Consider the following 26,787-nt stretch of genomic DNA (forward strand, 5'->3'; position numbering starts at 1 on the left):
CGTGCCCCAGCCCCCCCCCCGCCCCAGCCCCCCCCCCGTCACGTTACTCTCAGAGCGGTCACATCCCGCGACACGAGTGCTGAACTTCTCATGAGTATCGCTCACCCCCCCCGCCTCACGAGCGCTGTCGCTACATTAGTACCACCACCGCCGCCTCCCCTGTCTCACCACCACCGCCGCCCTCCTGAGTGTCACCGTGACATTCGTGCTGCCTGGGTTCAGTTGAACCGCTCCCGGTGTGACCAGGACAGGGTGTGTGTGCCGCTCCCGGTGTGACCAGGGCAGGGTGTGTGTGCTGCTCCCGGTGTGACCAGGGCAGGGTGTGTGTGCCACTCCTGGTGTGACCAGGGCAGGGTGTGTGTGCCGCTCCTGGTGTGACCAGGACAGGGTGTGTGTGTCGCTCCTGGTGTGACCAGGACAGGGTGTGTGTGCCACTCCCGGTGTGACCAGGGCAGGGTGTGTGTGCCGCCCCCGGTGTCACCAGGACAGGGTGTGTGTGCCACTCCTGGTGTGACCAGGGCAGGGTGTGTGTGCCGCTCCCAGTGTGACCAGGGCAGGGTGTGTGTGCCGCTCCCGGTGTGACCAGGACAGGGTGTGTGTGCCGCTCCCGGTGTGACCAGGGCAGGGTGTGTGTGCTGCTCCCGGTGTGACCAGGGCAGGGTGTGTGTGCCACTCCTGGTGTGACCAGGGCAGGGTGTGTGTGCCGCTCCTGGTGTGACCAGGACAGGGTGTGTGTGTCGCTCCTGGTGTGACCAGGACAGGGTGTGTGTGCCACTCCCGGTGTGACCAGGGCAGGGTGTGTGTGCCGCCCCCGGTGTCACCAGGACAGGGTGTGTGTGCCACTCCTGGTGTGACCAGGGCAGGGTGTGTGTGCCGCTCCCAGTGTGACCAGGGCAGGGTGTGTGTGCCGCTCCCGGTGTGACCAGGACAGGGTGTGTGTGCCGCTCCTGGTGTCACCAGGGCAGGGTGTGTGTGCCGCTCCTGGTGTCACCAGGGCAGGGTGTGTGTGCCGCTCCCGTTGTCACCAGGGCACGGTGTGTGTGCCGCTCCTGGACATGGATGGGACACGGTACGACTGCGCGAGAGCCCCGCTGTGTGAATGCAGGGAGCATGAGGCCAATGGCGCACCGCCATCTCCGGCTGTGAAGTCCGTCAGGGCGTGCCGGGCACGGACCGGTTGTCACGCGGCTCTGTGGCTACGTTGGGCTGACGTCCACCTCACGTGTAACTTATCTGGGGCTCTCAATGTGTGACGGTCACGTGTAACAGCATTCTCCAAGTAAATTAGTGCTGCCCCCTTACGTCACCTCGCTGCCACTCTCATCAAAATCACCCCCCCGCGTCCCCACCCCCCAATGCCCTCCACCCTCCACCCACCCACCCCTCACCATATCCCAGACGAAGTTGCAGATCCAGTAGACGGCCGGGTTGACTCCGCTCACGAACTGCAGGTGCTTGGCCTTGCTCACGCGCTCCTGGATGAGGAAGAGCACGAAGCTCGCCGGCACGAAGGACATGGCGAAGATCACGCAGATGGCCACCACCACGTCGATCCCCGACGACCTCCTGCCGAAGGAGACGGACGCGGCATGTCGTCGGAACGGAATAAAAAAATCCATCCCGAACGGAATCGGAAGTAAAAGGCCGTGCGGGAAAGGCGCGCGGCGCAGTGTCGGCGCCGGCTATCGTGGAGTGCGGCGAGCGTAATGTCGTCAAGAACAGCGGCGCAAACGCTGCGGGTGCTCACGCGATGACGTCCGTGAGCTGCTCCTTGGTGAGGTTCAGCGGGTGGTTGAAGGCCGTGATGCCGTAGTCCGAGGGGTCGGCCCCCGCGGGAAGGCCCGCGCGCAGCACGGCGTTGCTCGCGACGCTCGTGAAGGCCCCAGGGGCGTGGAAGGCCTTGCTGTTGAACCAGACCTGTGGGCGGACACGGGTCGCGGGCGCTCAAACGCCACGGTAACGTGCCGCCCCCCCCGCCCCGCCCCCCCTCCTCTCCGCACCGCATGTTATAAAATATTATTAACCTAACTGGTAACACGTACAGTCTGCTCTCCTCCAACGCGTGCTTTTATAATGCCCAGAGATTCCAGTGTTATCATTGCTACTGCAGTACGCTCCCTTAAGGCGTGAACAGTAATTCGGTGCCGTTCACGTGAACGGTGACGGCGGCGGTGTCGGTACCTTCAGGTTGTTCCGTGTCCCAATGAAGTCTTCGATTGTCACTCCTGACGAGCCCACGGTCGGCTGCACAAGACACATTCCACGTTCATTGACGACAACGATGATGACGGTGATGGTGATGATGATAGTCAAGTGACGGTGGTTGCGGTGGTGGTTGCGGTGGTGGTGGTGAACCACAACTCGCCAATCTTCTAAATGTGGCGCACACCTCCACACAACAATCACAACGACAGCCGCCGTTCGCCACCGAGTTGCGACATCCGCATACAAGACAACAGACTGTTGGGGCAATGCCCCGCCGCCTTTGCCTCCGCCAGTGCTGATGTTTACACACCATACCAGGTGTTCATATACAGCTGAGTCGACCTAGGGGAGGCCCAGCGTCGGTTCAGATATTCGTCGGCGATGTTGGCCGCGAGCGGGAAATCGAACTCGCAAGCGCGCCAACCACAACGCCACCGCTCACCGCCGCAACAATGACAAAAGATCCTCCCCCGTGTAGCCTTAACAGACTGTTGGGGCAAATCCTGTTGGCGAGCAGCACCTATGAAGGCCGGCACCGGTGCGCACACACACACAGAGACACGTATCAACACGCACCCAAGGCAGCGAAGGAAAAGTGCCGGTGGCATCAACGGCATTGGCCGAGATGACCTCTCAACCTTGACCTGGATGCGCAACCCACACAAGAGCGAGAGAGCGAGATAGCGAGCGGTGGGAGAGGTGCACGCACCACGCTCAAGTTGAACATCTTGCCGAAGCGTGCGAGGAGGAGCGACTGGTCGGTGGCCGTCATCCGAACGATGCCGTTCTTGTCTCCGACAGAAATCCCGCCGTGTCTGCGGCACACGGGGGGGGGGGGGGGGTGGGACAGCTGTTCGTTACAATCAACACCGCCCCCACCCCCACCGGGGCTACCGATGGGGGTCAGAGACACAGAGACGGCACCACCGAGATCCTGGGTTTTAATCCGTCAGTCGCTTGTAGATGAACTGGCCTCTCAAGTGTGGAGGATCTTCTTGGTTCTTTCGGTAAAGTCACGTAGAAGGGAAGTAATAAAATAATAAAAATAAAACATAATAAAATAATTCTCACGACGTTTCGGCCACAATGCAAGCAGCCGTCTTCAGGTGAAGAAACAGGTCTGTGAAGAAACAGGTCTTGTCGACAGACCTGTTTCACCTGAGGACGGCTGCTTGCGTTGTGGCCGAAACGTCGTGAGAATTATTTTATTATGTTTTATTTTTATTATTTTATTTTATTACTTCCCTTCTACGTGACTTTACCGAAAGAACCAAGAAGATGAATCCCTGCAGTCACGAAAGCTTTAAATCGAAATTTAAGTGTGGAGGAGTTGAATGGTCTCAGCCTGGTCACCGATGAATGCACGAAATAACCCATTGCTATAGTCGGTTTTGCACTTAGTTTGGCCAAAAAACTAACTATTTTAATTTCACCAGGTGAGGCCCACTGAGCCTTATAGCTCTTTTTCAGAAGCGACCTGGCCACAAATGATAGCTCAAAGAAGTGGTTTATCATGTGGAAATGTATAGCAGCCAAATAATGTAAACGCGTGTTGTTCATTCTAAACGTGGAGGGAAAAACCGGAGGACCCGGAGAAAAATCCACACGACCACGGGGAGAGAGACGCGCAAACTCCAAATATACAGCAGGCGTCAGGGGTCAGGATCGAACCCACGACCTCTTGCAAACCGCGGTGAGTCGATGGTGTCAGGTTGGTCAACAATAAACGAAAAAAAATAAAACCTCATCGCGTAAAATTTGGTTTTCGATTGACGCGGAAGATTCTTGGTCATCATTCCATCTCGTGACGAGTTCTGCTCAAGCAAACTCCGCTTTCTTAACTGTCAAAGCGTGTTTTTTTTTTAAGACCTTTAAACCACAACATTTTTGCCAGTCGGTCCCGAGGACATCACTTGCGATTTGTCTCCCTCTCTACGGACACAGAGAATGCTTAGAGATAAATAAAAAAACTAAAAGATTTACATTTTCAATTAATAAAAAACGTGTAAATATTTTCGGACCGCATAAATCACCCCAGGTGCATATCTGCACGTGCACGCACGCGTGTGTGTGTGCCAACGTGTGTGTGTGTGCCAACGTGTGTGTGTGTGCCAACGTGTGTGTGTGTGCGTGCGTGCATGCGGGGAGCGGTAGTGTAGCGGTTAGCGCGCTGCGCTACGAACCCAGCTTCCCGCTCACGGCCAACACCAGTGATGATTATTTCAACCGGTCATTGGGTCGCACCTAGGTCGACTCAGCCTCAAATGAGTACCTGGTGCGGTGTGTAAAAACATCGCCACTAGAGAGACAAAGGCGGTCCGGCGTGGTGCTGGCCACACACCCTCTTGGTGTGCCGTGCCGGCCTTCATAGGTGCTCGCTAACAGCACTTGCCCCCACAGTCTGTTAAGGCTACACGGGGGATCTTTGTATTCTTTTGTGTGGGCACGCGTTCCACAGCACCTGGTTTTGTAGTATTTCGGCAGCGTTTTCAGGATGTGGTCGGTGATGTTGACTGCCGTCAGGTTCTGCAGGGTGTCCGTGTTGTTTTGCAGTCTCTGAAATGGCAAGGACGCAGGACACGCTAGGAATCCGCTCTCTCCTCTTCTGCTTTTTATCGTATCCCCGATTGTTGCTGCTGGCGTTGCGTTACGATGATGAGGAATATATATTTTGTATTATTCAGAATCTGAATATTTCTTTATACTGGAGGAATCCGAAGAACGTTATACAAACAAACGGTACAAAAACACGATAGGAGAGCAAAGTGCCAGGAAAGGTGAACAATTCACCAACGCAAACAAATAAAACTAAGCCATCCCCCCCCAGATGGATATTATCAATCACAACGAAATTTCTCCATTTGCTGCCCAAGTCAGACTTTAATGTCCCAACGCCTTTTTATTTTGCCGGAAGGTTCCACAGCGGGATGCTCGGCCCACCTTCCAGTGACAGCGATTCGTGCGCGCGAGCGCGGAAATCCGTTCGGATCTCCCGCAGAGCGACTGACAAAACCTCCCGCGTTTGAACGAACACCGTCCGTGAAAACAAGACAAACAACAAACGCCGTCCGGCCAGGCCCGGCGTGCAGGCCCGGTTCGGCTTCTTCCGGCTCAGCAACGAGAAACGTCCAGTGGGGGGGGAGGGTGGGGGGAGGGAAATGACCACGCGGGGGGCAGCCCAGATGCACCAGCGAGGGCAAAATAATAAAAATGTTCACATTAAACGAATAATAATATTCTTAGGTTTTTTCGGTAAAGTCACGTAGGTAAAAAATTACAATTAATAAAAGTAAAATAAAATAAAAATCACGACGTTTCGGAGGCAACACAAGCTTCCGTCTTCAGGTGGAACCGTCACAGCACGACAGCTGTATCAAGTGAGAGAAAGTCCAAGAACACAGTATTTGTATATATACTGGTTGAGGGAGGGAGGAGCCAAGGTAGGCCCTGAATATTATATACAAATACTGTGTTCTTGGAATTTCTCTCTTACTTGATACAGCTATCGTGCTGTGACGGTTCCACCTGAAGACGGAAGCTTGTGTTGCCTCCGAAACGTCGTGATTTTTATTTTATTTTTATTTTATTAATTTAAATTTTTTACCTACGTGACTTTACCGAAAAAACCTACGAATATGAATCCTTGCAGTCACGAAAGCTTCAAATCTAGAATAATATTAATAATAATAAACGGGGAAGAGGCCGCCGCGAATCACCTGCATGGGGGGGGCACCACCCGCCCCCTCGGGGCAATCGGGGAACATGACGCGGTGCTTCTGGGTGCTGCACTGGCACGCGGGCGACGGGTTGCCCATGCTCCAGTTGCCGCTCTGCAGGATGCTGGAGGCCTCGGCACTCATGGCCGGCTGAGTCCAGTCCGGGCTCCCGCCGCCTGGGCATGGGTACGAGCTGCCGAGGGTGGGGGGGGGGGGGGCGCACGGAGAGTGGCAGTTTTTGATAAAAGTTTTTTTTTTATTTAAAGCTTTCGTGACTGCAGGGATTCATCTGCTTGGTTCTTTCGGTAAAGTCACGCAGAAGGGAAATAATAAAATAATAAAAATAAAACAATAAAATGCAATTCTCACGATGTTTCGGCCACAACGCAAGCAGCCGTCCTCAGGTGGAGAACAGGTCTGTCGGAAAGACAGCGTCTAAATGAACAATTTGCATATCTGTTGATATGCAAATTCCTTTGTCAAGGCGTCCTCCTCCTCTAACCCAGCTTAAATATACGCTGCCAAGCCTGGTGGTGTTCATTCAGACGCTGTCTTTCTGACAGACCTGTTCTTCACCTGAGGGCGGCTGCTTGCGTTGTGGCCGAAACGTCGTGAGAATTGTATTTTATTATGTTTAAATTTTATTATTTTCCTTCTAAGTGACTTCACCGAAAGAACCAAGAAGATTTTTTTTTTACTTTTTAAAAAAACTTTTTACGAGGTTTTGAACTCAGAGAGAGGGGCAGTGCAGGGGCAGTGAAGCTCTCTGTGTGTACACAGAATCAGAATATTTGTTGGGGGAGGAATCCGATGAGCTATGAAGCTATTTCATCATCACAAATGTCCGGTAGGGGCACGGGGTCAGAAGGTAACAACAACAAACACGAGACAAAACGACGGGAAAGGGAGTGCAAAATGAGGAGAGAGAAAAAAAAATAAGCAAGTCGCTAAATGTAAATGGATCGAGTACACAAGTCAGATTTTTCAACACTAAATGCAAGCTTGGGCAAGGCAGTAAAACAACAAACACAGTCCCAGACCACACCAAGACAACACACAGTCCCCCTCAATAAAATGGCACGTTATGAAAAAAATTGGACTATCGCTACACGGTGGGGGGGGGAGTAAGGATCCGATTTACACGTCGCGCGAGTGAACTCGGGCGTGGCGCGAGTAGTGCGTTGGCAGTAGTGCGCGAGCACTGATCATTAAAATAAAATCTATCTCGCCACGTGCTGTGACAAAGGCCCATTGCACAGACAGTCCCCTCTCGTATACTTTGTCTATGCAAGGCCACAGTGTTATTGACAAATGTTATTTATGCTTTAAGGAGGTCAGCGTGGGCACGCTGCTAAGACGGCCAGCACCACGTTGTCCCTGCTGAGCCTCCCAGAAAAGGTCGCCAGCTCCAGCCGGCTGGCCGGCCACACTCACGGGATGGGGTTGGTGTTCATGCAGCGGGTGCCGAACCCGGGAGACTCCGTCAGGGAGCGTGCCAGGGCGTTCACGTGGCTCTCGCCGGGGGCATCGTTGCTGAGGTTGGGACGAGACGATGCAGGGGGTGGGGGGGGGGGAACGACGGCAAGCCGGCGTGGAGAGATGAATACAAACACGCAACAAACAAATTTAAGACCACCACGCCGTTTAAAATCACACCATTTAACACTTTCCCATGCCGATGACGTACGATCACAGGTTCGTGCGCGTCATTTGTTTTTCTTCCGATTCACTTCCGATGACGTCTGGAACGCTCTTCCTTCCGATATTAGGAAGCCACTGGAGCGATGCACTTTTACACCTCAATTGAAAACTCATTTCTTTAGAACTGCTTTTTGTGTTTAGTTTATTGTCAATCCCACCGCACCTTCGATTAACACATTTGTCTACGTAACGGTGCGTAAGTAGTTCAACATGGATACTTATCACGGTGGGATATGTGCGGTATGAAAGAAGTTCAACATGCATACATATCACAGTTGGCTATGTACGGTTCGAAAGAAGTTCAACACCCATACATACAAGAACCTGCGACTCAAAGCAAGGGATGATACTGGTAGGAACCTCCTGGTTACACCAGCCCACAGGGGATTATTGTGTCCGTCCGTCGTGCAGGGAGGGGCTGGGTGGGGAGGGTGGGGAGGGTGGGGCGGGGTGGGGGGTCGGAGGGGTGGGGCTGGGTGGGGAGGGGCTGGTCACCCCGTGGTGCCCTTATAAAACTCAACGTTTAACCTACTCACGCCGGCTTGTGCCCGCCCTCACAGTCGGCCATATTTGCGGAATACACCACGCCGACGTTGACCCTGGCCATTGACCGAGCAACCCAACGTTCCTACCAGCTCCCTCCGCAGGAGGAATGTGTTTTCAGCGTCAGTGGTGGTCACGGCCGCCCCTCTCCCCCCCCCCCCCCCCCTCGGGGCGCACGGGGAGTGGGGACGCGAGGGCCACACGGAGGCCGCCTCACCTGACGAAGGTGAACTGTGCACCGTAGAGCCACTGGTGCAGCTCCAGGCTGGGGTACTCCGCAAACGGAGGCACGACGCTGCTGAAGATGAGCGCGAGGCACACGAAGGCCGCCGGCAAAACGATCTGCGGACACGAGGGGCAAAGGACGTCACGCAGCCTTCACGGACTGTTGGGGCGAGCGCGGTTCGAGAGCGTCAGCGGCGGTGCCTATGAAGGCCGGCGCGGCACACGAGGGGGTGGGTGGCCAGCAGAGGTCGCAACCGGGTACCCGATACCCGTACCCTACCCGATACCCAGCTACCCGTACCCGGCCAGATACGGGTACGGGTACCCGTTTGCGACCCTGGTGCAGCCGGGTACGGGTACGGGTAGGCCGTGAGTCACTGGTGAGTAACCGTTTGTCACTCATTTCAGGTAGGGTACGGGTACGGGTAGGGAACGGGTACCCGTACCTGGCCGGGTATGGGTACCCATTTGCGACCCTGGTGCGGCCGGGTACAGGTACGGGTAAGGAATCAAAACCCGTTTGCGACCTCTGGTGGCCAGCCACCACGCCCGCCCGGACGCTTTCATCTCCCCTGGCGATGTTTACACAGCGCACCGGGTACTCATTTTGAGGCCGAGTAGACCTAGGGGAGGCCCAGGACCAGTTCAGATATTCGTCGCTGGTGTTGACCGTGAGCGGGTATCGAACTCGGGTCGCTGGGTTCACAGCGCAGGGTGCTAACTGCTGCACTACCGCTTACCACATGCATACACACACCACAATAACCGCTATTCACCACTCAGTGGCGGAGACGTCACCATGGCGCTTGTGCCAGGATACGGAATAGACACAGGTGCCATGGTTTGATTGAGATGACTGGCACGACAAAGATCCTCCATTCAGCCTTTAACAGGCAAGTGCTGTTAGCGAGTAGCACCTATGAAGGCCGGCACGGCACACGAGGGGTTGGGCGGCCAACACCACACCCGGCCGCCTTTGTCTCCCTAGTGGCGATGTTTACACACTACACCAGGTACTAATTTGAGGCTGTGTCGACCTAGGGGAGGCCCAGGACCGGTTCTGATAATCGTCACCGGTGTTAGCCGTGAGCGGGAATCGAACTCGGGTCGCCGGGTTCGTAGGGCAGTACACTCCGCTGAGCCCAACACTTCTGACAAAACCGCCAATGAGTTTGGACTATAAAATGTCCGCCTTTTGGCTGGGTAGAGTCCCACTTTCAGATAGACATTTCCTAAAACTTTTTATTCTGTTCCCGGTTTGAGACAGAGGGGATGAAGAAGAATAAAAAAAATCACGGATTCTAGAGCGACGCTCTGCAACGAGCGTTTGCACTCGGCGAATATTTAGTCAGCAATTCTAGATTTGAAGCTTTCGTGACTGCAAGGGTTCATACTCTTAGTTCTTTCGGTAAAGTCACGTAGGTAAAAAATGAAATTAATAAAAATGTTTCATTATTATTTATTATTATTTTATTTTTATTAATGTTAATTTAATTTTTTACCTACGTGACTTTACCGAAAGAACTAAGAGTATTTAGTCAGCAGCGACGACGACGACGACGACGGTGCAGGAGGCCGGACGAGGCAACGGCGGGTCGGGCAACGCCATGGGAGGAGACGCCTTTCGGCTGCGATTCGGTTCGTGTCTCCGGGTTGCTGGGCGACCCTTTTAACGAACGTAGCGGGTTTTTTTTTAAGATCGGGGGGGCGGGGGGCGGAGGGGGCAAATCCCTAACGGCGACGCAACTTGACACCAAAAGTTTCCGCTCACGCCGAGCGGGTGGGGGGGTCATCTTTACCAGTGTCATCGTGACCTCGCGTTACAGACAGGCAGGCAGGCAGACAAAAACGGACAGAGGTGATGAGAGAGCGATTTTTTTTTTAAAAAACCCGACCTGAGCCACGAAGCCCTTGCGGCTGCGCCTGGCGAAGTGGAAGCGTTTGATGAAGAGCGCTCGGAACTGCTGCCGCAGGAACGCCTGCCCCGTCACCTGGCAGGATCCCCGCCCGTTGTCTACGGCGTCACCGGTGGGTTTCACTGCACGCGGGAGGAGCACGCACGCACACGCACGCACACGCACGCACACACACGCACGCACACGCACACACGCACGCACACACGCACGCACACACGCACGCACACACGCACACGCACACGCACACACGCACGCACACACGCACGCACACGCACGCACGCACGCACACACGCACACGCACGCACACACACGCGCACACGCACGGCATGCCAAACGCGACGTCATTCCAACACACCGGGGCCGTCGTTTGTCACTCCACCCCTGGACTGAGGGCCACCCGGTTAAAATCAGATTCGATCCCTTGCCCTTCCACGGACCCACATCACTGACCATGATGCGTATATGCATGTATGTTGCACTTCTTTCGCACCGTACGTAGCCAATCGTGCTCATCGGAGGTGTGGGGGCAGGTGAAGGAGGAGGGTCAAACTGGCCCATAAGGTGTGTCAGAGGCCTCCATCCAGCAGTAGAGCGACTAATCATTAACATAATTGATTACTATTTGTCAATATTGTTTTTTTACATCAACATGGACGCGCGTGCAAGGACACCAGATTGGAAGCTCATTTTCGTCTCTTCCGTTTCAGAGGCCGGAAACTAAACCTGGGGCTCTTGGCACATTCCCCCAAACCGAGACACAAACGCGATGCGCACATTTTGGCCTCCGGCGGCGAGAAGCACACACAAACAACACGGAGCGCACGGTGAAGCGACACGATGGGCTCCTCAGTTGAACGCGTAGCGGGATTTCGTGGCCAAATATTATTCACGACAAAGGTTTTTTTTGGGGTTAAGATCGCGTAAGCGTAAATGTGTCGTGACCTTCCACCGGCCGACACGGCCAGTAAGGATTGTCACGCAAAGGGGGCGCCAATTAGTTTACTACTTCAGCCCACCGGCGTGTTGGAGAGTCAATCCACAACATTTACAATTTGAGCACCGTGACTTTTCACTCGTAATTACAACCAGCATCAAATTTCGATTTCAAGCTTTCGTGACTGCAGGGATTCATCTTCTTGGTTCTTTCGGTAAAGTCACGTAGAAGGAAAAAAAAAACATTATATTATTTTATTATTTCCCTTCTACGTGACTTTACCGAAAGAACCAAGAAGAACAACCAGCATCATCGGGTGATTTGCCAGCAAAGTGAAGCAATCCACCTGCTTCCGCTCTTAAATCGAGCAAGACGATATCATCGACGTGAACCTGCTGGGCTCTACTCACGGGACGCACACCTGCACGTTCACAGGCGATGGGACCACGACGGCGTGAAAGCAACAACAAAAAAGGCTGCCGCGATTGCAGGGCTTCAAAGCGTTAATTCCGACATGGCATCGCGTCTCCCATCATGCGACCTGCGACCGGTCGCGTAAAAAAGAGCACGCGAGTTCGAATTCCCCGTAGTTGTCCGTCCGAATACAAAGGGATACATTCAGGGACATTTCAACTAAACCCTTTTTCCGTTCCGACACGCAGGGTGTGGGTGTCCTGTTCACCGCTGAGTCTCGCAACGTGCAAGCGGCTCGGGCACGGCGCCGTTGTAGTCACTGCAGAGAGCCGTAGTGACTTGACCGCACTCTACGATAGGTGGCGCCAAACTGTGGTAGGAACCTCCTGGTTACACCAGCCCACAGGGGATTATTGTGTCCGTCCGTCTATCGTGCAGGGAGGGGCTGGGTGGGGAGGGGCTGGGTGGAGAGGGTGGGGCTGGGGGGGGAGGGTGGGGAAGGGCTGGGTGGGGAGGGTGGGGAGGGGCTGGGTGGAGAGGGTGGGGAGGGAATGGGTGGGGAGGGTGGGGCTGGATGGGGGGTGGGAGGGGTGGGGCTGGGTGGGGAGGGGCTGGTCACCCCGTGGTGCCCTTATAAAACTCAACGTTTAACCTACTCACGCCGTCTTGTGCCCACCCTCACAGTCGGGCATATTTGCGGAATACACCACGCCGCCGTTGACCCTGGCCATTGACCGAGCAACCCAACGTTCCTACCAGCTCCCTCCGCAGGAATGTGTTATTCGAGGTTTTCATCCCGTTCCGTTCCGATGACGTACGTGTACGTCATCGGAACGGCAAAGAGTGACGGAGTTTTATGCAATCAGCCATAGGGTGGGATGGGTTGGGTTGAGAGCAGGGCCAAGGGTTTGAGTGACGACGCTGGGTTCCTAGGCCGGATTCCCACGGCAGCCTGCGAGCTGCGTCCATGCCACGGCCAACGGTGGAAGAGGGCACGTGGAATCTAAACGGAATAATTTCGTCGAATTTTTTTGGTCAACTTCAAAACGGCCAAGCCCACGTGGTGCCCAGGATCGGGGCCGTTTTATGGCGTACCATCATCGTACCATCATCGTACCATCATCGTGAACGCTCCAGGAACGGCCCGGAAAAACACGCGCGTGGGAATGTAGCATAAATTACGAGGTGCGCTGTGGTCCGGTTTGTGTTGAAGCCAGAATCGAATTTAGCCTTCAAGTGATGATTACGGATTACCCTGACATACGCATCGTCAGCACCCACCCCACAAGCCCCTCACACACCCAACCACCCCCATCCCCTAAAAGACACGCGGCCACCCTGTTCATCAATTACCCACACGGCATCTGATTGATGAGTCTGCAAGTGTGTGTATGTGTGAGCGGCACGTACAACAATCGAGCTTTCGGAGGCCTACATCCAGCAGCGGATAGATCACGGCTGACGACGACACGACGTACAATCAAACATCGCCAAGCGGGACACGAGGACACGGGACCACGATGCGGAAGCGTGGCGACAGAGATTGCCGTGGGTACCTCTTGTACGAAACGCCGGTTTCTTTTCTGCACGGGCGGAAAGGCGCCCACCGTGGGGAAAATGGCGGCGGCGATAATGGCGGCGGACGTTATTAAGAGGGGAAACCGTGGGGTACATTTTTGTTACCATACGACATCCATTATCACATGATGAAGAACGCAAGATTTCCATAACCTCCTGTCTGCATTTTGTCTGGGGTGCCACGGTGGCAAGATGTTAACTACCTCGCCTGGTATACAGGAGGTCGTGGGTTCTATCGTGACCCGGACGCCTGCTGTATATTTGGAGTTTGCGTGTCTCTCTCTCCCCGTGGTCACGTAGATTTTTCTCCGGGTACTCTGGATTTTCCCTCCACATTTAGAATCAACGTGCGTTTAGAGTATTTGGCTGATATCAATTTCGACATGATAAGCCACTTCGGTGAGCTATCATTTTCGGCCTTGTCACTTCTGAAAAAGGGCTACATCGCTCAGTGCGTCTTACCTGGTAATATAAAAAGTTAGTAAAGTTAGTTAGTTTTCTACTGTACTATATTTGTACTTTCTTCTCCACTTAAGTGTGTGATTATAGATGATGGCTTGAAAGTTCTTTGTACAACATTGTTCTAATCGTTGCAAATAATATATAGCGTTTATAATGCACACGTTCGTGTGCGTCATCAGCATGGGAAAGGATTAATTACGGCGATTGGGTTGACTCAGCCCATCATCTCTCCGGGGTCAATAAAATATTATACCATTTTGTGGGGGGGGAAGTCAACGACAGTGATTATCCTAGTGATTTACTCTCCCAGCACCGTGCGGAGGCAGCAGCGAGGGATCGTGGATCACCGCACAGATGCTGAGAAGGTACCCTTGCCCATGAGAAGGAGGAGCCGTAACCCTGACTCGCTAGGAGGAGCTCGATACAAATAAAATGTGGACCCCACCTGTATGGGATACAATGTTTCCCCCTCGCACGTGTGGGTTTTACCCGGGCGCTCCAGTTGTGTCCCACATGTAAAACACTTGTTCATTGGCCGACAACATCTTAATAGCTAGAGGACTGCAGAGCTTGGATGGGGGAGACCATCTCACTGCCCGGCCGACTTCTTGCTCATCCGTGTGGTTCCTCGCGCCTCCGAGTTGTCCTCTCTCCTCGAGAGTGAGCGTGTTCATCATCATCACGATCCATGGGCAGATAGCCTGTACGTGTTCACTTCACGTGTCGTCATTTGTTTCCACTTTCCTCTCTGTCTTGTGCCAACATGCTCAAGTAGTGCCACATCTTTCTGCCACCAATCTCTTATGTCGTCATCAAGCCATACTCCGTTAGGTCTTTGCAGTTCCTTCCATTTTTCCGAACAACGCACTTAAAATGTTCCCCGCTGTTGTCCATCCTACATGTGTGAGCAGGTTACAAAGTTGAAATCATTACTATTGCCACGATCTTCCGACACGCGAGAGAGCCACGGCGCGTTGGCGTCGTTTAAAAAACCGGGGGGCACCCGGGTGCCGAACGAAGGAAAAACGAACCTCCTTCCGGAGTCTTTTTCAGAGCTCGTTCCGCCCGCCCGCTCGACTTCCGGCGCAGGGAGCGACGTTCCCAGTTGGAATCCTCGGGCGACCGCGACACCTCCTTCGGCGGGGGCACCACCAACGGTTCTGTGTGCGCGGTCCACGGGGGCCAGGGGAGGACAAACCGAGTGAGCCGCTCGCTCCGGAACACAATGTTGGAGCGACAAGGAAAGCAAGAGGTTCTAGAACTTTTTTTTTGAGAGACGTATCGTTGAATTCGTATTTACTTTCTGATCCAACACGTGACTCACATTCACTGACGTTCAGCTAAGGGGGGGGGGGGGGGGCAGCGAAGTGATGTCACAGGCTCGGTTCGATTGGCCACCCGAAGTCACATGACCGGAGCGTGTGCCTACGTGGTCACATGATGATACTCATGGCTGCCTGCGATTGGCTAGCAATACCGTTGCAATGGGAGTCAGTGCACGGGGTACGAGCTGAAGAAGAATACTAATGCAGTTCATAAGGCGCACAATATGTAATGGGCATAAATGACCGTGGCTTCTAAGGTGTGTAGCTCTAGATGAAGATCGCACCTAATGTGTGAAACACAGCTCAGCAGCAGATGTTTAAGTAAATTGATTGATTGCTCCGCTAACTATACAGTACATCCATCGATTATATTGTACCGCTCAGGATAGCTGTAGAGAAACAAAATGAGGTGGGAGGGGAACAGCATTGCAGTGGCTTAATCGATGTGCTGTACTACAACACTGGCAACTTGAGTCCGCTTCTTGACTGTGGCTAAAATCAGCGGCAACTGACATCTGAACCGGCCCCTTTCCTGGGCGCGCCTTTCACCAACCCCCCCACCGACCAGGGTGGAGAAGTATGGTCAAACAAGGCCTCCACCCAGCAGTGCATTGACAAAGGGCCGTAAACTTAAACAATTATAATAATAATACAGTTTATAACAACCGTGCAATGCCTTACCGATAATTTCTGTGTCCACTCCAGTCTCTTCAGCAACTTTCAGGAAGATCTGATGGAACAAAACAGACGCAAGGTTTGTTGTTGTGATTTCGCAAGAGAGCTACCCCAAAACTCAGGCTCAGCTTTGCACTGGCAGTGGAAAAACAAAGACAAAGATCCCCCGTATAGTCATAACAGACTGTTTTGGCAAGTTCCGTTAGCGAGCAGCAGCACCGATGAAGGCCGGCACGGCACACGAGCGGGTGAGCGGCCAGCACCACGCCCGGCCGCCTTTGTTTTCCCAGTGGCGATGTTCACATATCACATCAGGCACTGATTTGAGGCTGAGTCGACCTAGGGGAGGCCTAGGATCGATTCAGATAATCTTCGCTGGTGTTGGCCGTGAGCGGGAATCGAACTCACTTCGCCGTGTTCGTAGCAGAGCGCGCTAACCGCTGTGTGTGTGTCTTCACATGCGTGCGTGTCTGCACGTGCGTGTCTGCACGTGTGTGTGTCTGCACTTGTACGTGCGTGTCTGCACGTGCTCATGTCTGCACGTGCTCATGTCTGCACGTGCGTGTCTGCACGTGCGCGTGTCTGCACGTGCGTGTCTGTACGTGCGTGTGTCTGCACGTGCGTGTCTGCACGTGCGCGTGTCTGCACGGGCGTGTCTGCACGCGTGTGCGTCTGTTCAACGCCGCACCTCCTCGAGCGTGGTGTCCGAGACGCCGTAGCTCGAGACGCCGAGCTCCGCCAGCTTCTCGTCGAGTTCCTTGAAGAGCAGCGCGAAGGCGCCGTCCTTGGCGCCGTGGTAGGGCAGCACGTAGGTCAGCTCCTGCCCAAAGTTCTCCACGAGCCGGGCGTCCGGCACGTGCTGCTGCAGCAGCTGCGTCACCGCGCTCACGTCTGCACACCACGTGGCATGTCGGCGTCTTCATCACTGTCATCGCCTTCCTCGCTTTGTTCATCGTCGCCAATCGTCAAGATCATCATCGTCGTCATCGCCATCGTCATGATCATCATCGTCGTCATCGCCATCGTCAAGATCATCATCGTCAAGATCATCATCATCATCATCGCCATCGTCAAGATCATCATCGTCATCATCGCCATTGTCAAGATCATCATTGTCATCATCGTCAAGATCATCATCGTCATCATCGCCATCGTCATGATCATCATCGTCATCATTGCCATCGTCAAGATCATCATCGTCAAGATCATCATCGTCATTGTCAAGATCATCATCGTCATTATCGTCATTGTCAAGATCATCATCGTCATCATCGTCAAGATCATCATCGTCATCATCGCCATCGTCATGATCATCATCGTCATCATTGCCATCGTCAAGATCATCATCGTCAAGATCATCATCGTCATCATCGCCATCGTCAAGATCATCATCGTCATCATCGCCATTGTCAAGATCATCATCGTCATTATCGTCATTGTCAAGATCATCATCGTCATCATCGTCAAGATCATCATCGTCATCAACGCCATCGTCAAGATCATCATCATCATCATCGTCAAGATCATCATCGTCATTATCGTCATTGTCAAGATCATCATCGTCATCATCGTCAAGATCATCATCGTCATCATCGCCATCGTCAAGATCATCATCGTCATCATTTTTTTTGTCGTCGTTGTCATCATTTTCATTGTCGACATCATCACGATCATTGCCATCGGTGTCGTATCGCCGTCATCATTGCTGTGAACATCGTGTATGTGTGTGTATGTGTGTATGTGTGTGTATGTGTGTGTATGTTGAACTTCTTTCACACTGTATGTAGCCAACTGTGCTTATCAGAGGTGAGCACGATTTGGCTACTTGATGAGTGTAATGATTATTACTTTCATCAGGTTCGTCATCACTTTTGTCAACAATGTCCACAGCATCATCATCACTGCGATCATCTTCATCATTGCTGTTATCATCATAATTGTTGCCACCATCATGACTATTATTATCGTCAATGTCGTCATCATCGCCATCACCGCATTTCTAATCGTTGTCATCATATTTCACAATCACCATTGTCATCATCATCGTCATTAACGTCGTCGCCGTTACGATTATCACCATCTTCAGTCACTGCCCCCACTGTAATAAGCATGTTCGTAATCATCACCACCATCACGATCATCATCAGAGTCATCATCATCAGCGTCATCATCATCACCACCATCACGATCATCATCAGCGTCATCATCACCACCATCACGATCATCATCACATTCATCTTAAGTTTAACACGTAGGCTTTCGCGACCAATATTATTCATAATCAACGTTTTTGGGTTAGATCGCGTTATAGGCCGTGTCGGGTGGTGGAGGGTTACGACACATTTATAAATAACGCGATCTAACCCAAAAACGTTGATTATGAATCACATTCATCATCACATTCATCAGCATTAAATGCTCTCCCCATTAGCGCTTACCGGCAATGTCCTCCTGGCTTCCCGACTCGCTGCCCAGTCCTTCGTCCGAGCTCTGCGACTGACCGTCCGTCTAGGGGGTAAACACAAACGGCAAACTCCGATAACACATCGCGACCGTTTTCCCCACTCTGCCACTCCTTTGTGCTGATTCAGCATTTCTCTCTCCTAAAAACGCACCTAGCGATGACACAAACATTGCCGAACTGTTCCCACACTTAACCCCATACGTGCAAACACTCATTAATTGTCCGAAAACATTTTAATATATATAGGAGGCCGCTGAACTTGGGCTCAAATAACCAAACAGTTAGCACTACGACCACTGACAACCGCTGCTATTACCTCTGCCAACGATCACTACCCGTCACTGTCAACATCTTTAACACGTAGCAGGCTTTCGCGACCAATATCATCTAAAAGAGAGGTTTTTTTGGGGTTAGATCTCGTAAATTCATAAATGTGTCGTTAAAACCCGCCACTACCCGACACAGCCAACTAGTAAGGGTTGTCACGTAAACAGAACGTGGCAATTTGCGACGAATTGGTAAGTTCTGTTTACGTGAAAGACGCTGTCTTTCCGACAGCCCTGTTCTTCACCTGATGACGGCTGCTTGCGTTGTGGCCGAAACGTCGTGAGAATTGTATTTTATTACGTTTTATTTGTATTATTTTATTATTTCCCTTCTACGTGACTTTACCGAAAGAACCAAGAAGATGAAACCCTGCAGTCACGAAAGCTTTAAATCGAAATGTATTTTTATTGTACCAGATAAGGCCCACCGAGCTGGCCACAGATGACAGCTCAACTCAGTGGCTCATCACGTGGCAATTGATAGCGGCAGCCAAATACTCTAAACGCACACGTCGATTCTCAAACGTGGAAGGGAAAAAACCTGGGGGACCCGGGAGTAAAATCCACGCGACCGCTGGGAGAGAGAAAGAGAGACACCGCAAACTCCAAATACGCAGCGGGCGTAAGGGTCGGGACCGAACCCGTTATCACCGCCGCCGCCACCGCTACAATGTACCCACAGAAGACGGACCTGCTCGAGGTTTTTGTAGAGATGGGCGGCCCCCGCGGAGGGTCGCCGTGAGCCCGGCTCGCTCTTCACCATGGTGAGGTAGTAGCCGGCGCCGAAGGCGTTCTTCAGGAACAGCGACGAGCCGCAGCAGCGCAGGCGGCCGTGGGAGATGATGGCGACGCGGTCGCCCAGGAGGTCCGCCTCGTCCATGTGGTGCGTGGACAGGATGATGGTGCGGCCTGCGCGGGGGGGGGGGGTAACGAGGGGAGGGGGGGCATGGGGCGGAGACGCGGGACGCGCCGAGGGGGCACGGTGGTCAAGGGGGTGGGTGAGCGGAAAGGGGTCAATGGGAGACATGGGAGAGAGACACGGGGGGGAGGGGGGGACACGGGGGGCGAGGATGCACGTATGTTGAACTTCTTTCGCACCGTACGTCGCCAGCCGCGCTAATCGGAGGTGCGATGAGATGGAGGGGACACGAGGTGGGGGTCTGGGGGGAACACGGGGGACACACGGGAGGAGACGCGACAACGTGGGCAGAACTCGGGGGAGACACGGAGGGGACACGGAACAACGCAGTGGCGAAGCAGCGGAGAGACGCGTGGCAGACACGGGGGCATGGAGACATTTTGGTTGCCAGCACCTTTTTAAAAGCCACTTTTAAATCAGTGGCAAGGGAGACGTGGGGCGAGCGGCAGTTGGGAGGGACACGCGGGGACACGCGGGGGACACGGTGCGCGTGCGTCGGGAGCGGTGGCGACCTCGGTGACCCGAGTTGGATTCCCGGCCCCACGATGAGGACTCGATGTGTAAACCCTCGCCGCTCGGGAACCAAAGGCGGCCGGGCGTGGTGCTGATCACCCAAAACCCCCTCGTGTGCCCCACGTGCCAGCCTTCATAGGCGCAGCTCGCTAACAGCACTCGCCCCCCAACAGCCCGTTCAAGGCCACACGGGGGATCTTTGTCCGTGGTGTGCGTGGAGCGGGAGCGCCGTACCGTGCCGGTACTTGAGCAGGAGGTTCCAGATGCCGCGGCGGGCGTAGGGGTCGACGCCGGCCGTGGGCTCGTCCAGGATGACGATCTGCGAGCCGCCCACGAACGCGATGGCGACGGAGAGCTTCCTCTGCATGCCGCCTGCACGCGCACGCACAGGCACGCACAGGCACGCACAGGCACGCACAGGCACGCACGCGCACGCACGCGCACGCACGCGCACGCACGCGCACGCACGCGCACGCACGCACAGGCACACACAGACACGCACAGGCACGCACAGGCACGCACACGCACGCACAGACACGCACACGCACGCACGCACAGGCACGCACAGGCACGCACAGGCACACAGGCACGCACAGGCACGCACAGACACGCACAGACACGCTCAGGCACGCACACGCACGCACAGACACGCACACGCACGCATGCACAGGCACGCACAGGCACGCACAGGCACACACAGGCACGCACAGGCACACACAGGCACGCACAGGCACGCACGTGTGAGCGCGCATAATTTTGAGGTCGACTCGGCCGCAAATGAGTGCTTGGCGCGGTGTGTAAAAACAATCGCCACTGAGGAGACAAAGGCGGTCGGGCGTAGTGCTGGCAACCCACCCCCTCGAGTGCCGTGCCGGCCTTCATCTTTGCTACTCGCTAACAGCACTTGCCCCAACAGCATGTTAAGTCTATACGGGGGATCTTTGTCTTTGTTTTTTTGTGTGCGCGAGTTCGATTCCCACTCATGGCCACCAACACCAGTGATCATTATCTGAACGGGTCCTGGTGCGATGTGTAAACATCGCCACTAGGGAGACAAAGGCGGCCAGGCGTAGTGCTGGCCACCCACCCTCTCGTGTGTCGTGCCAGTCTGCATAGGTGCCCACTAACACTTGCCCTAAGAGTCTGATAAAGTTTAACATGTCGGCTTTCGCGACCAAAGTCTGAACAAAGCTAAGTTGGGGGGTCATTGTCAATACCAGTATCACTGTCATTATCACCATTATCACCAACACTATCATCACTATCCCCAAAGCTTCAATCATGACGACCAATAAAATCAATGATCCCTCATTATAGCCTTGACTCCGTCTTGTTTAATCTGCCTCATTTGTATTGTGCCACTCATCTGTACCATATAAGTCTCATTTGTAGCCTCAACGGCCAACACCGTACCGCACTGCATTTAACAACAATTACATTTTTATTTCGATTTAAAGCTTTCATTCTTCACCTGAGGACGGCTGCTTGCGTTGTGGCCGAAACGTCGTGAGAATTATTTTATTATGTTTTATTTGTATTATTTTATTACTTCCCTTCTATATGACTTTACCGAAAGAACCAAGAAGAATAACATTTTTACCGCGAGCCAATTAATCCACTTTATAGATTTTTTGCAAAATCGACGATCCGGGGCGGGCACGTGGATGCGGGCGGGTATGCATGGGCAGGCACGGGCATTGGTTGGCATGGGCATGCACGGGCAGACATGGGCGGACATGCGAGGAGGGCACGGACAGGCAGGAGTGGGCACGGGCGGGCACGGGCGGGCACGGGCGGGCACGCGTACCGGAGAGGTTCTTGGAGAGCTCGTCCTTCTTGTGCGGAAGCCCCACGTCCAGGATCATCTGGGGCATCTCCTGCTTCACCTGCTCCTCCGAGCAGCCCTTCATGCGCGCGTAGAACCAGATGTGCTCCTCCACCGTGAGGCTGCGTCAACACGGCGGTGGAGGATGGCGGGGGGCATCGTCAGGGTACGTGGAATAGGGTACGTGGAATAGGGTACGGGGTGTGGGGGACAGGGTGCGGGGGACAGGGTCATAGGGTACAGGGTCATAGGGTACAGGGTACGTGGAATAGGGTACAGGGTGCGTGGAATAGGGTACGGGGTGTGGGGTACAGGGTGTGGGGTACAGGGTCATAGGGTACAGGGTCATAGGGTACAGGGTACGTGGAATAGGGTACAGGGTGCGTGGAATAGGGTACGGGGTGTGGGGTACAGGGTGCGGGGGACAGGGTCATAGGGTACAGGGTCATAGGGTACAGGGTACGTGGAATAGGGTACAGGGTACGTGGAATAGGGTACGGGGTGTGGGGTACAGGGTGTGGGGTAGAGGGTGTGGTGTGTGGGGTGTGGTGTGTGGGGTACGGGGTACAGGGTATAGGGTACAGGGTATAGGATGATGGGACAGCGGTCCGGTGGGATGGTGGGGACAGGACTGCCCCACGTACTTCTCAAACAGAACGTTGTGCTGCGGACACATCCCGAGGCTCTTGCGGATCGAGTCCATGTCGGTGCGGATGTCCTTTCCGCACATGTACGCCGTGCCAGACGTGGGAGGGAACAGCCCCGTCAGGATGGACCTGTCCGGGCGAGGTGGGGGTACAGACGGGGTTAGGAGGACGGACGGAAACGTAAGAGCGTTTTCAAATTCTATTCGTGCATCATATTGTAGTATCTATATAAATAAAGACCTTAATCTGTGTATGTAAGTCTCAAAAAGCTCTAGGGTACTTCCCGACAAGGTAGAAAGCTGAAATGTGCTACATGGGTGGCTTGCAGGACACAAACAACAGGAAAAGTATGAAAATCTGGGACTTTTGATTTTAAGTGCCCCATGAACACGTTTACGGGTGTCATTCAGAAACCGTTCAAAATATAACATTGCGGGTTTATTCCTTTGATAGAGCGTTAAACAGCAACTAACATTAAAGCGAGAACAATTGTTCCGTCTTTTATAGTTTTTTAGATATTTAGGATTCCAGTGATTATGAACAAAATCATATGCATTTTAGGATGTAAAAATCTGAATAATTCGAATACCCTAAAAGGTAGGAGCTTTCGCTCAGAGTATTAAGTTAAGAAATTGTTGTTTTTTCTAATAATAAAAGAACGGAATCTTTAAATTGGGTACGTCTTTAAATGTAAAGCAGTTGAATCAAGTCGTCAATACATTTTTTTGGGGAGTGGTTGTTCATAGCTGAGCGTAGATAAAAAGGGTAAAAAACAATCATATCAGCTTAATTACTTTATTAATTGAAAACCTCTGCCTGGCAAAGACAGGCTTTTTCAACTAGTTTGATGTAAAAGTTTTCTGCCTCTATTCCTGGCTGGCACGTGGCCAAGTTCACGTTCGTGGTGGTGACGTCACCCACGTCGTGCCGACGTCACGCCCCCCGGCCTCCCACTCCCCCCTCCAACCTCCCCTCTCACCTCCACTCCCACCCCTCCACCCACCCACCCACGCAGTGTACCCCTATCAGAGGTCGCAAACGGGTTTTGATTCCTTACCCGTACCCGGCCATACCAGGGTCGCAAATGGGTACCCGTTCCCTACCTGTACCCTACCCGAAATGAGTGACAGACGGTTACTCACCAGTGACTCACGGCCTACCCGTACCCGTACCCGACCGCACCAGGGTCGCAAACGGCTACCCGTACCCGTACCCGGCCGGGTACGGGTAGCCGGGTATCGGGTAGGGTACGGGTATCGGGTACCCGGTTGCGACCTCTGACCCCTATATTCGAAAAAAGTTTCGCTCACTGGCTGTCTGGCTGGAAGGAGAGAGGAAGAGATGGAGTGAGGGTGGGAAGGTCACATCCAAAAAGATACGTGGACTGCCAGTATATGTATCAATAGCGTTTGCTACCAACGTCCCGTCAAGAGATGGACCCAATCCGGCCGCCCTCATCGACCGTCCCGAAGAGGCCACGGTGCCGTGGGGTCGGGTGGCGGTGGGTGGTGCGGCGTGGCACGGTGACCGGCGCCAGGCCGGCGTCACGTACATGGTGGTGGTCTTGCCGGCCCCGTTGTGTCCCAGGAAGGAGGTGATCTGGCCCTGGTAGAAGTTGAGGGTGAGGCCGTCGACGGCGAGCTTTTTGCCCTCGTCGTAGACCTTCACCAGGCCCTGGATGGAGACGCCCACGGGCAGCTTGCCCGGCTCCTCCTCCAGGATCTGCTTGTCGCCTTGAGCGGTCCAAGCAGCCGCGGCCAAGAGAACGCTTGAGATCATTTAGATTCTTGTCACCCCCCGCCATCACTACACCCGATCTACCTCGAGAATGTTGGCTACCGTTTGCCCACAAACCACCGCCCCCCGTCGGAGGACCCCCCCCGTAAGTGGGGGCCACACCGCGGGTGTCGTTCTCACCACTCCTCGACTCGCTCGAGCGCTGGGTCGCTCCCCTGTCCCCCTCGCGGTTTTTCTGCCCCCCCCCTCCTCTCCCGCAGAAATCCCCGGCGCGTTGTACCGAACTTGTTTGCATACCTCAATAAAAAAAAAACACTTTTTGTAACTTTCGATTTAAAGCTTTCATGACTGCAGGGATTCATCTTCTTGGTTCTTTCGGTAAAGTCACGTAGAAGGGAAATAATAAAAAAATAATATTCAGATTCCAAAGAAAACAGGATGAGATGTTACTATCCTTTGTGCAAGCACTTCCAAGAGTTCATGAACAGTGAGCCTGGTGAAATTTGGGGAGCGCATCGTCAGTAGTGAACCTTTGGTTCCTAGGGTGTTTCGGCCTTTCACACTATACACCCTCCCCAAAGGCGGCCAGCGACAGGGTGATCAATCCTACGCTTGCGTCCCATTCCCAATTAGTCATAGGAGTTGCCTTGTTGTTGATAGCCAACATCCCATAATAAATGACAATTATTTTATTATGTTTTATTTTTATTATTTTATTATTTCCCTTCTACGTGACTTTACCGAAAGAACCAAGAAGACTTTTTGTAGCGTTAAAATATATATATATTGATTATTTGGCTGCTATGAATGTCCACATGAAGATAAGCCACTTTCATTGAGCTATAATTGGTGGCCAGGTCGCTCAGTGGGCCTTAGTTGGTAAAAATAAAAAAATATTTTTTTGTAAATTTGCTTACCTTTCATGTTGTAAACGTTCTGACACCATGTCCCTACTGGACATCTGTAAAAAAGAGCTTTATAGCTCATCGGATTCCTCCTCTGGTGTAAACAAATATTCCGATTCTGAACGCGGCGATGGAGTAAGCGGGGCATTGATCGTCCGCATCGTTCAGTTAAAATCAAGAGATAAATTATTCAATCAAGTGATATGGAAGCGATCTAACGGGTCAATAAACAAGTAACTTGTTTTCAGTTATTCTTCTCAAACCTCATACCGATTGCGCGTTTGGCATCCCGACACGAAAAATAAATTCTGTATCGCACGCACAACAGCGCGGCTCTGTGTGTTAAAGAACGGCCCATGGGAAGCGGACATCACAGAGCTACCGCTGAAATCCTGTTAATTACTTAATCCTCCGAGTTGGAATTTAGCCGCATTAAGTCCAGAGCCGATTTGAAAGTGTTGCGTTTTTTTGCATGCAGTCATTGTACGTATGTTGAACTTCTTTCGCACCGTACGTAGCCAACCGTGCTAATGGGAGGTGCGGGGGAAGGACAACAAACTAAACACAAAAAGCAGTTCTATAAGAAATTAGTTTTCAATCGAGATTTTAAAGTGCATAGCTCCAGTGGCTTCCTAAGATCGGATGGAAGAGCGTTCCAAATGGTGGCAGAAGCGCATCTGAAAGCGAGCGATGCGGTGGCCGTCTTTGTTCAATCGCTAAACAAAAGCCGCTGCTGCTGCGAGGTTGACCGGAGTTTGCGTGATGGTTTATGCGCCTTGACGAGATCAGCGAGGTGTTGTGTGGTTCGTTTGTGGCAAGCGCAGTCACTGACGGCTGGGCTGAACTCGGGATCTCAGCTGTGCCAGTTCAGCACTCTGAACTCTGACTAACTTAAAAGTAAGAAATATATCGATGCTTTGACTTACTGGAGACATTATCTTTCAATGTTTTAACAGGCTGGCTTTTCTTTTCCCGTAGACGGCCAATATACCGCACTGCTCCGAGACTCAAAATGGATTTCACGTCTAATGACAAGATGCCGATAGCGAAGTAAAAAAAAATCGGAAAAAATTTGTGGGTGGGAAAAAAAACCATAAAAAATTTAAAAGACACAAAAGCGACGGTGACGATAGCGGCGGGCGTGTCGGTGTGGACCTACCGGAGCTCGCGGGCTTGTAGGAGTGTGGCAGCGTCTGACCGTCGGACGATGAAGCCCCACACCAGTAGGACCTGGTGAAGAGGAAGTACCAGCGCCGTGGCACACCGTACTGGCCTGGGGCGCGCACGGTGGGGGGCCGAGGGGGGGGGGGGAGACACGTCACAATAATCACAGTCGTCATAAACTTCACATGCGACATAATTGTCACAATCGTCACAGTCGTCACAAACGTCGCAGTCGTCACAATCATTGAAAACGTCACGTACATTTTCATTATATGTATGTTTAACTTCTTTCACACCATACGTAGCCAACCGTGCCAAATCGGAGGTGTGGTACTTCGCGTTCTCTTTGCTTTGCTCGTCTCTCCGAGTTTTTGGGCGACGCATCGGTCAATTCTGGCCGGTTTTCAACAGTCCCCAATAGCGAACGCACAACGTACACCGAAGCTTGTTCATAGCCGATCATCTCTGCGAGAGGTCAGCAGGGCATCCCTCTGCCACCTGCCCACACCCAGACCCATTTTGCTCTCCCCGTCTTCTGCTTTGTGCGTTTGGGCAAAGACGTGCCGAGCCAGGCCCGGCGTTCCGTTCTCGGT

The 26,787-nt window shown here is 53.1% G+C and overlaps 1 protein-coding gene across 1 annotated transcript in view; it reads right to left on the reverse strand.

Moving 5' to 3' along the window:
* Window positions 1-26,787, reverse strand: part of LOC144733409 (phospholipid-transporting ATPase ABCA1-like) — an 83,114-nt gene that overhangs the window by 22,005 nt on the left and 34,322 nt on the right. The window contains exons 17-35 of the mRNA XM_078615320.1: window positions 26,190-26,303; window positions 23,941-24,121; window positions 22,386-22,517; window positions 21,724-21,863; window positions 20,151-20,288; window positions 19,176-19,393; window positions 18,133-18,202; window positions 16,383-16,585; window positions 15,701-15,749; window positions 14,726-14,854; window positions 10,286-10,428; window positions 8,383-8,507; window positions 7,356-7,454; window positions 5,922-6,114; window positions 4,667-4,761; window positions 2,915-3,020; window positions 2,182-2,244; window positions 1,748-1,917; window positions 1,389-1,566 (exon numbers count right to left, since the gene is read on the reverse strand). Of these exons, the coding sequence (XP_078471446.1) occupies window positions 1,389-1,566; window positions 1,748-1,917; window positions 2,182-2,244; window positions 2,915-3,020; window positions 4,667-4,761; window positions 5,922-6,114; window positions 7,356-7,454; window positions 8,383-8,507; window positions 10,286-10,428; window positions 14,726-14,854; window positions 15,701-15,749; window positions 16,383-16,585; window positions 18,133-18,202; window positions 19,176-19,393; window positions 20,151-20,288; window positions 21,724-21,863; window positions 22,386-22,517; window positions 23,941-24,121; window positions 26,190-26,303 (2,546 nt within the window). The remainder of the gene's footprint in view (window positions 1-1,388; window positions 1,567-1,747; window positions 1,918-2,181; window positions 2,245-2,914; window positions 3,021-4,666; window positions 4,762-5,921; window positions 6,115-7,355; window positions 7,455-8,382; window positions 8,508-10,285; window positions 10,429-14,725; window positions 14,855-15,700; window positions 15,750-16,382; window positions 16,586-18,132; window positions 18,203-19,175; window positions 19,394-20,150; window positions 20,289-21,723; window positions 21,864-22,385; window positions 22,518-23,940; window positions 24,122-26,189; window positions 26,304-26,787) is intronic.

Source organism: Lampetra planeri, chromosome 46 (genome assembly GCF_965212315.1).
Source record: "Lampetra planeri chromosome 46, kcLamPlan1.2.h2, whole genome shotgun sequence".
Taxonomy (NCBI): Eukaryota; Metazoa; Chordata; class Hyperoartia; order Petromyzontiformes; family Petromyzontidae; genus Lampetra; species Lampetra planeri.